This window comes from Rosa rugosa, chromosome 7, assembly GCF_958449725.1.
Source record: "Rosa rugosa chromosome 7, drRosRugo1.1, whole genome shotgun sequence".
In the NCBI taxonomy this organism is placed as follows: domain Eukaryota; kingdom Viridiplantae; phylum Streptophyta; class Magnoliopsida; order Rosales; family Rosaceae; genus Rosa; species Rosa rugosa.
The window spans coordinates 3,899,702-3,909,895 of record NC_084826.1 but is presented as its reverse complement, the minus strand read 5'-3'; the positions used below and the strand labels follow the sequence as shown (position 1 = coordinate 3,909,895).

Here is a 10,194-nt window from a genome sequence, read left to right as displayed (position 1 = left end):
TGATGGTTTTAATGGAGTCGGTGAGAGCGAGTCATCGATTCAATATGTTCATATCATCGAACAGAGATTCAGATCATATCTCTTAACGATTTCATTAAATTCTTTTGGTTTCCTCTGGCTCCTCCTCTTCCCCATTTTTCTGACTCCCCTGTTTTTCACAACTGGAAGCATTGTCTTTTTCATCACTTTCTTTTCAATATTGTCTATCATTGTTATTATAAGTGTTCTGGATGTTTGATCTTAGATGTTGAAGCTAAAAAGTCATCTGAAAAGGTTGTAAAAGGCTTGAAATCTAGTTGCATAGAAAGTTACTAAGTTCTGATCATGAAGATGTGCCAAGTTTATGGCTTTCTCACTAATCTTGTATGGTCTGCTTTCCTTTTTTCAGTAGGAGACTGAATGGTTGCCAGTAGGCTAACTATAATGGAAATAAGCTAGCCTTTGGATTCAATAAGGAAAAATAAAAGATGAATCATCCTTTATAGATGGAATGGAGACATTATTTATCTTATTGTTGCCATTGATGCTTGTATTTCTTCTAGGGTTCGCCCCTTTGTCTCTGGCACTAGCTTTGCTACGAACAGAAGTGTTAAGCCGCAAATGGTTGAGAAGAATAAGAATGTTCCTGAAGCAGTATAGTCCGACACCAATTACTATCAGTTTACACAAGGAGCAAGAACTAATTGAAGAACAAAATAGAAATACCTGCTGAGCTCCATTGCATCATGTAATTGAAGGTGATTGTCACTATCCAAGCACAAGACCAGTTCACCAAACTCAGCAAGCTTCCAGCTGAACCTTTAACGTTTATAGGGAATATCTGAAAAGGAAATTATTCCAACTTTGTTATGAGAATTTATTCTTGATCTGTTAACTTTCGGAAGACATCAACAAAAAGCACACGAAGCTCATGAACAATAACGATACCCACCTCTGACATAATAACCCAGGGTAATCCTGCCATGCCAGTTGTGTATGATACACTTTGAGCCTGAGAGAGAGAACATTTGAAGATGTGTTTTAGATCGAAAGATATGACCGAAATAGAACCAAAGGGAATGCTTGTCATGTGGTTAGAAATGTACTTACCAACAAGCCAATGTACACCAAAATGGGAGTGACCTCCTTCCACAGGTTGAGTTCCTGTCAAGCTCAAAGTATGATCAGTTGAATATGATTCAAACAAGAAAACAGAAGAATAGTATCAAAATATAGTTCGGGGTGAAACCTGAAAGCTGAATGCCAAACCCACAAGAAAGGCACTCAAGCACAATCCGCCAGCAGAAACCTGCAAACATTCGGTCACTTCACTGCGAACTTATTGATATTCAACACCACAGCTGAGATAAATTTGCCAATCTCACCATTAGAAGTGGTCGTCTTCCAACTTTGTCTGTTAAGAGCACACTCGATGTAACACCAGGTATCTGTGAAAGAAAACATCCAAAACTTTTAGATATGATTGTCTCAATTACAAGTCTCTGTTCACTTGGAGTTGTGAAGCTTATATCTTTACCCCAATGATAGCCAATGATATAGTCCCAATGCTACTTGAAAAACCTGAAAGAAAATGGATCCAGCATCATAGATTCTGTTATATTGCATTTATGTATTATGCTTATGACTCAAACTAAGGGAGCTTATGATTTACCTGCATCTACAAATATAGAACTTGCATAATATGCTACTGCATTGGTACCCCCGAATTGTTGCAGTGACATGAGCCCAACTCCAATCTAAGCAATTCAAGAACGTGTACAAATCATGAAAAGTGAAAGTGGAACGCTAGAAATAGAATGATTATATTCCTTTGAGCCAACTTACAACGAGTGAGTGAGCATATCTCTTTTGGAACAAGTCCAGGACTCTGTCCGAGTGCTGCTGAAACATTTCTGTATAATCCTACAACAATGGTAAAAGCTTCATTTTATTTCATGGCTACCAAACAGTACAATATTAAAAAATAAAAAATAAAAAAACCTGAAGTTGGAATGTGGAAGGTTACCATGATTTCAGCTGCTTCTTGAGATGTGTCAGTGTTCTTTCCTCTAAGACGCTGAAGAGTCGCTTCAAAGTCTTTTTGCCTACCAACTTTGGCCTGCAAACAAGTACTGTATCAATCTACTTGAGCACTCTAGTTAAAAATTTCTCCAGCCATTTATAAGGAATATTTGTGATCAACTATAGAATTGGACTCACCAGCCACCTTGGAGACTCTGGAATGAAAAATAGACCTATTATGTGTACAAGAGATGGAATAGCACCTGAATACAAAGTAAACTATATTGACTGCTAGATTCAAATTTGATGCAAATGATCAAATTTATTCCAGGTAGGAGGAACAGATGACTTACCGACTAAAGCCAAGGTCCGCCAGGTTATGACATTTCCAAGGAAATATATTAGTGCTACGCCGCAGCAAAGCATCAACTGCAGTTAATGAAAGTTAGGCTAGAAATTAGAGAATAATAAGCTGGCAGTTCATCTCACATTTACAATGATTTATATTATGATAATACCTGAGTAGCTGAAGTAAACCTTCCTCTAAGATCAGTAGGTGTTATTTCTGCTATGTACACAGGTACCTATTTTTGAAAAAGATTTTTGATCATAACATGTGTTCTACACTTCTACACATCAATTACAAACCAAAGTAATAAGCAGAATATATTGCGAAATTGTAGTTACCACGTAGCAAGTTATACCGACACCAAATCCCACCGACAACCGTCCTAAATCCAGGCACCAAGCATTCTGCATCAAGCATTTAACTCAGCTACACTGATTGAACCAAGAAATGAGAGAAAACCAAAAGAAACTACGAAAAAAGAGGGAAAAATGCCTTTGACTTTTTCCTAGCAATCATTGACAATCTTCATCTGAACATTTTTAGTATCAGTTGGAACTTGCCAACGCACTGTACTTTTACTACAACTGTGACCACAATATTTTCCAACGCACTGTATTTTAGTTTTATTTTGAATCGTCAAGTACGAATGAGAAAACAACCATATAGGTCTCCAAGACTACAATGTATTCAGAAGTTTCAGTCCAATCTAAAAACTTATCTGTGAAAATACTTCTAAATCAATCCTTTGGGTGAAATGTAAATTTGAACATATTAACTGTGCATACATACAGAGATAGGAAAGAGAGAAGAACCTGTGCAAATGCTATAGTGAGCCACCCTGCAGCACTGAATATTTCAGAAAACCACATTGTCTGCTTGATCAACACATACAAGGAAAAGAACAAGAAAATTTCAGATTTTACATTTAACAATCTTCAGCAGGCCCAGAGTTAAAGAGTATATTGAAAAACTTACACCTCTGCGACCAACGAGATCCGTTATCGTCCCATTTACTAATGCACCAATCATTCCTCCAATCGTCATTGTTGAACCGAAAATTGAGTACTGAATTGATCACAAGAAAGTCCATCAAATGCAAAGAACAAAAGAAAAAGAAAAAAAAAATCCGAAAGTACTAGTACTTACTGCTGCAACAGTAAGGCCCAAGTCTTCCACAATTCCTGACTCAGCAGATGATGAGTATCCTATCTACAAAACATTGTTATTGTGCTTTAGGACCAATGCTTAAACAAAAATGTAATTTACACTATTGTATCTTCTAACTTCGTGTATGGCGCATTTAACCTATACCAACAACTTGATGCAGCAGAGCATACTTATCATTACACTGACTCTCCTTTCATCCTAACATATGGTGATGGATCATTGGTAGAAAAATGCAGAATTTGAAATGTGAATGAGAATGACTTACAGCACAGCCATAGCCGAAGGAACCACAGAGAGCGACCAATGTGCTCAGAACCACAACACCTGAAGCTCCATTGATATTGGACTTTGACCCTGATAGAGCTAGTAGCCCCTCTTCCATGGCTTCTCTGTCCATCAGAAGGAGATGAGTAAGAAGAGTGGGAGTGCAATAGTGTTTTATAACGAGAGAAATATGGATCTGGACAGTAGAGTAGAGTAGCATGCACGTATTGTGCTCAAGTTTCTTTTTAATTAGTCGTGAATCGTTAGAAACTCAAAACTCTTAGACACATGGTAATGGAATCCCAACAACCTCCATGGCCACATTGCCACCAGCTTCATCTCCACCTGATCTTCCGATAGAGTCTTCCAATTCTAAGTCTGAAAGATCACACGGTTTTTGTCCAAACTTGTCATCATTTGTCGCTCAAGCGATCATTATTTTCATTATTTCAACTCAATATTTTAACTTGATAATGTGTGTGACCCACTTGAAATGACGAAAATACTCATTACCCGATTATCACAATATGAGTGAGTAAACGGAACTTTCAGTTTGGACCAGTGGCGGGTCGGGTTTGATGAATTTGGAGCAGCCCACGGGTGTAACACGTGAGGAGTAGGGTTTTGGGAACCAAGACTCCCCTGTCTCCCAGTATATAAATAGATGAAGTTTCCATGATTGTTGTGTTTTGAGCCGACCAGATATGAAAGTGAAAGAGAGAACTGGGGAAAGGGAGACAGAGCTTGTTAGAGCAAGTTGGTAGGTTTAATGGAGTTGGTAAGAGTAAAAAGTTCAGTTCATCTTCTCCATGATATGATGAACCCATCTCTCTCTCTCTTACCGATTTCATTAAAATCTTCTGATTTCCTCTGGCTCCTCCCTTTCCCCATTTTTCTGACTCCTCTTGTTTGCCAGAACCGGTGGCATCATGTTCTTCATCTCTTTCTTTTTAGTATTGTATGGCATTGTTAGTATAAGTGTTCTGGGTGCTTGATCTTAGATGTTGAAGCTGAAAAGAGATCTGAAAAGTGTGTGACAAGCTTGAAATCTGAGTAGAATACCCTTGTTGGTACTTTCTGAACATGAAGATGTGCCAAGTTTATGGCTTTTTAACATTTGAGCAATGAAGTTTATGGCTTTCACTGTTCTTGTATGACTTGTTTTACTTTTTTCAACAGGAGACTGAACAGTTTCGAGTTCACTAATGTTTCGGTTCCTGGGAATACATTAGTGTTTAGTAAGATTGTATAATGGGTTTTGGTTCCTAAACTGTTAGCCTGGTCATGAAATTCATATTCTTGTAAGGTCTATGTACTTGGAATGAAAGAACAAAAGAAGCAATATAGCAACCCAAATTGGGTGGTGCAAATCCATGATAATGGAGTCCCATATTTGCAAGTGTAACTTTCTTTTCTATCATTATACCATACAAGAAAGTGGTGCCAAGTGATGAGAATTTGCCCATTATACCAGGAAGTGATCATCTGGGTAAGACGGCCTCTGGTTGAAAAAAAAAGCTGGATCTTCTTTCATGGATGCAATGGAGATATATTTCATCTTATTGTCAGAGAAAATGGGCCATTGATGCTTGTATTTCTTCTAGGGTTCGCCCCCTGGTCTCTGGCACTAGCTTTGCTACGAACAGAACTGTGAAGCCGGAAATGGCTGAGAAGAAGAAAAATGTTCCTGAAGTAGCAGTGTTGAAACCGATTATTAATAGTCACACAAGGGAGCAAGAAAGAGGGAAAGGTATAAAGAACGAAATCGACGTACCTTCTGAGCTCCATTCCATCATGAAATTGATGGTGTATGTTACTATCCAAGAACAGGACCAATTCACCAAACTCAACAGGCTTCCAGCTGTACCCTTAACGTTTATGGGGAATATCTGAAATTGAAATGATTCAAACTTTGTTATGAAACTTTGTTATTCATCTCTTAACTTTCGAAAGACATTAAACTGTGAAAGTACACGTAGCTCGCGAACAATAAAGTTACTCACCTCTGACATAATAACCCAGGGTAATCCTGCCATGCCTGTTGTGTATGATAGGCTTTGACCCTGAGAAAGAATATGGTCTGTTATAGATTGCAAATGGTAAGCCTCAGGCAAAGTTGATAATATGCTTGAAGTCGTGAAATATTGTTACCAATTCGGAATTGGTTCAAGGTTGAAAAGCGTGACAGAGCAGGAGAGGAAAGGGAATGCTTGTCAAGTTATCATTTGGTTAGAGTGTACTTACCAATAAGCCGATGTACACCAAAATAGGAGTGAGCTCCTTCCAGAAGTTGATGTCCTGCAAAGCTCAGAGTGATCAGTGTTTTATGAAGCAAACAGATCGAAGAGTATCAAAGATAGTTTGAGGTGAAACCTGAAAGAAGAATGCCAAACCCACAAGAAGGGTACTCAAGCACAATCCGCCAGCAGAAATCTGCAAACATTTGGTCACTTCACCGGGAACTTATATATATTCAACACCATATAGTTGGGATAAAGTTTCCCCTTCTCACCAGTAGAAGTGGTCGTCTTCCGACTTTGTCTGTTAAGAGCACACTCAACGCAACACCAGGAATCTGTGAAAGAACATGTTCAAATATTTGAGTCTTAAGATATGATGCATCAAACACAACTCTCTATCCATTTGCGGTTGTGAAACTTATATATTTACCCCAATGAGAGACAATGATATAGTCCCAATGGTACTTGAAAAACCTGAAAGAAAATGGATGTTATCATATATTCTGTTATATTACATTTGAGTATAAGATTATGACCCAAACTTAGAGAGCTTTTGATTTACCTGCATCTACAAATATAGAACTTGCATAATATGATACTGCATTGGCACCCACAAATGGTTGCAGTGACAAGAGCCCAACTCCAACCTAAGCACATTCATGCGTCCAGATCATGAAAAGAGAATTGAAACACTAGTATATTTATATTCCTTGAGGCAGCTTACAATGAGTGAGTAAGCATATCTCTTTTGGAACAAGTCTAGAACTTTTTCTGACTGCTGCTGAAACATTTCTGTATAATGCTGCAAGAATGTAAAAGGCTACTCTTATTTCATGACTACCAAACAGTAAATTTTTCACAATAAGCCAACGTCAGAATCAGGAAAGGTTAACATTATTTCAGCTGCTTCTTGAGATATGTCGGCATGCTTTCCTCTCAGTCGCTGAAGAGCCGCTTCAAATTCCTTGTGCCTACCAATTTTGGCCTGCAGAAAAGTACTGTATCAATCTACTTGAAAATATCACCAGCTCTTCAGATTAAAATTTGTGATGGACTATTGAATTGGACTCACCAACCACCTTGGAGACTCTGGAATAAAAAATAGGCCTATAATGTGTACAAGAGATGGAATGGCACCTGAGTACAAAGATAACTAGTATTAAGTACTGGATTCGATTTTTAATCAAATTAAGAATCAATTTATTCATGGCAGGACTGACTGATGATTTACCGATAACTGCCAAGGTCCGCCAGCTTATGACATTTCCAAGGAAAAAGGCTAGTGCTAAGCCGCAACTACACATCAACTGTGCACTTGAAAGTTAGGCAAGAAATTAGAGACAGGGTAAGTAAGATGGGAAGCACAGAGAGTAAGTTGTCAGTTCATCAACTTCATTTGATATTTACTATTTTAATTATGATAATACCTGAGTAGCTGAAGTAAATCTTCCTCTAAGATCCTTGGGTGTTATTTCTGCTATGTATACAGGTACCTGTTTATCAATATTATTTTGATTGTTATATGTTCTATTGATGTTATACTGATATAAAAACTTAGAAAGCCGAATATATTGCAAATTTCTCATTACCACGTAGCAAATTAGACCAACGCCGAATCCCACTGACAACCGTCCTAAATCAAGCCACCAAGCATTCTGCATCAAGTATTTAACTCAGCTACTGATTGAACCAAGAAATGGGAGAAAACCAAAAGAAGCCAAGAAAAAGGAAGGAAAATTCTTTGTTCTTGACTTGTTTTGTAGCAATCTTTGACAATCAACATCAACATTCTTAGTATCTGTTGGAACCTGCAAACGAATTTTAAACTGTTACCACAATATGTTCCAATGCATCATATTGCAGATTTCTTTTGATCTTCAAGTACAAATGAGAAAATGGCCATATAGGTGTACAATGTATTCAGAAGTTTAATTTCAATCTCGCTTATATTTGAAAATCACTTCTAAATCAATCTATTCCAAGCTGTTTCTATAAGCTTAAATCAACATTTTTTTTTGGTTGAAACATAAATTTGAACATCCTTTTGGAGATGGGAAAGAGAAGAAACCTGTGCAAATGCTATGGTGAGCCATCCTGCAACACTGAATGTTTCAGACAGCCACATTGTCTGCTTGATAAACACACAAGGAAAAGAGCAAGCAGATTTTATGATTCAAGTCTTTAGTATCCCCAATTATAAAAAGTAATGCAATGACTTACACCTCTACGACCAATAAGATCGGTTATCTTCCCATTTATTACTGCACCCATCATTCCTCCAATTGTCATTATTGAACCAAAAACTGAGTACTGAATGATCAAAATAAAGTCTATCATATGCCAAGCAGCCAAAAAATTAAAAAATTAAAAAAAAGATTGAAATTTTAGTACTCACTTCTGCAACAGTAAGGCCCAAGTCTTCCAGAATTCCTGATTCAGCAGAGGATGAATATCCTATCTACAAAACATTGTCATTGCATACTTGAGTCCAATGCTTGAACAAAAGGGTCTTCTCCACTATTTTATCTCCTGATTTTCTTAGTATTTAATCAACAAAGCAGATAAAAGTATAAAACACTTTGATGCAGCAAGGCAGATAAAAGTATAAAACATCAACAATCGATCAGTGCTATCAGTATTAACACTTCTCATATCTTCCTTCTTTCTTACTTTGATTTTTCACTGTATTATTTTCTTAACATATGATAAATTTGGAGTTGAATTATCAAAGACGGTAAACATTTGTACACATAACCCTAGGAAAAGCAATCACGCAGCAAATATGTTAACTAAGAAAGCGCTTTTGTTTCCTGCATATCAAGTTTGGGTTGAAGATGGACCACAATACCTCTCCAATGTACTCATTTATGATGTATCTATCAAGATTGCTCCTTAATACAAATTATTTCATTCTGAAAAAAGAAAAAAACCAGAAAAGTCCCAAATGATAAAGATGTTTACTTTACAATGTGAATGAGAGTGACTTACAGCACAGCCATAGCCAGAGGCACCACAGAGAGCCACCAATGTGCTCAGGACCACAACAGGGGTGGCTGAGGAGGACCCACTTGGGTTCATGACGTCACTGCAATCACCTGAAGCTCCATTAATATTGGACCTTGACTCTGACATTAGTAGTAACCCTTCTTCCATGGTTTCTCTGCCCCTCCCTCACTTTCTTCAGGAAAACAATGAGAAGGTTGTGAGAAAAACCAATAGTGTTTGGGGTTTATGTGAACAGTAGGGTAGAGTAGCATTGTGGTCCAAGACTTGTTGACTTACAGTTGGACCCATAAGATTGGCAGGCCAAAGTCCCACATGGGTTCTCTCTCTCTCTCTCTCTCTCAGATAGGATCTGTTTGCCTAGAGACTCTTCTATTCAGTGCCTTTTAGTTGTTTTGTAGAAAAGTTAATAATAAGCAAGTGAACTTTGGACCAGTGTTCAGGAGGGTCGGGTTTGATGAAATTGGAGCGTCCCACCGGTATGAAACACGTGAGGCATGGTTCCCAAAACCCTATACTCACCTGTCTCTCAGCATATAAATAGATGAGGTTTCCATCATTGTTGGGTATTGAGCCGACCAGATATCAAAGTGAGAGAGAACTGGGGAAAGGGAGAAAGAGCTTATTAGAGCAAGTTGGTAGGTTTAATACTTTAATGGAGTCGGTAAGAGTAAAAAGTTAAGATCATCTTCTCCATGATATGATGAACCCATCTCTCTCTCTCTCTCTCTTACCGATTTCATTATAATCTTCTGATTTCCTCTGACTCCTCCCTTTCCCCATTTTTCTGACTCCCCCTGTTTTCCAGAACGGTAGCATCATGTTCTTCATCTCTTTCCTTTCAGTATTGTTTAGCATTGTTAATATTAGTGTTCTGGGTGCTTGATCTTAGATGTTGAAGCTGAGAAGGCTTAAAATCTGAGTAGAATGCCCTAGTTGCATACAAAGTTGGTAGTGGTATTTTCTAAACATGAAGGTCTGCCAAGTTTATGGCTTTTTAACATTTGAGCAATAAAGTTTATGGCTTTCCCTGTTCTTGTATGACTTGTTCTACTTTTTTCAACAGGAGGCTGAACAGTTGCGAGTTCACTAATGTTTCGGTTCCTGGGAAGAGATTAGTGTTTAGTAAGACTGTATAATGGGTTTTGGTTCCTAAACTGTTAGCCTGGT

The 10,194-nt window shown here is 37.8% G+C and overlaps 1 protein-coding gene across 1 annotated transcript; it reads right to left on the bottom strand.

Moving 5' to 3' along the window:
• Positions 1–272: 272 nt before the first annotated feature.
• On the bottom strand, positions 273–10,108 carry LOC133722673 (uncharacterized). Its single transcript, XM_062149544.1, has 36 exons — positions 9,010–10,108; positions 8,417–8,479; positions 8,242–8,331; positions 8,090–8,149; positions 7,611–7,676; positions 7,449–7,514; positions 7,253–7,328; positions 7,094–7,158; positions 6,915–7,006; positions 6,746–6,824; positions 6,584–6,668; positions 6,452–6,495; positions 6,294–6,356; positions 6,155–6,214; positions 6,026–6,079; positions 5,785–5,844; positions 5,556–5,670; positions 5,355–5,468; positions 4,092–4,159; positions 3,783–3,977; positions 3,497–3,559; positions 3,326–3,415; positions 3,163–3,222; positions 2,689–2,754; positions 2,520–2,585; positions 2,355–2,430; positions 2,200–2,264; positions 2,006–2,098; positions 1,825–1,902; positions 1,652–1,736; positions 1,517–1,560; positions 1,365–1,427; positions 1,229–1,288; positions 932–1,183; positions 706–820; positions 273–625 (listed from the first exon to the last, which is right to left on the bottom strand). Exons 1-36 carry the CDS (start codon positions 9,172–9,174, stop codon positions 504–506), a joined length of 3,078 nt encoding a protein of 1,025 aa, XP_062005528.1. The 5' UTR covers positions 9,175–10,108; the 3' UTR covers positions 273–503.
• Positions 10,109–10,194: the final 86 nt, after the last annotated feature.

Coding starts and splice junctions, on each gene's coding strand:
- LOC133722673 (XM_062149544.1), bottom strand. CDS start 9,174: ATGGAAGAAGGGTTACTACTAATGTCAGAGTCAAGGTCCAATATTAAT. Junction 7,677..8,089: donor TCACCATAGCATTTGCACAG/GTTTCTTCTCTT, acceptor TACTTGATGCAG/AATGCTTGGTGGCTTGATTT. Junction 7,159..7,252: donor GCGGACCTTGGCAGTTATCG/GTAAATCATCAG, acceptor CTTTGTACTCAG/GTGCCATTCCATCTCTTGTA.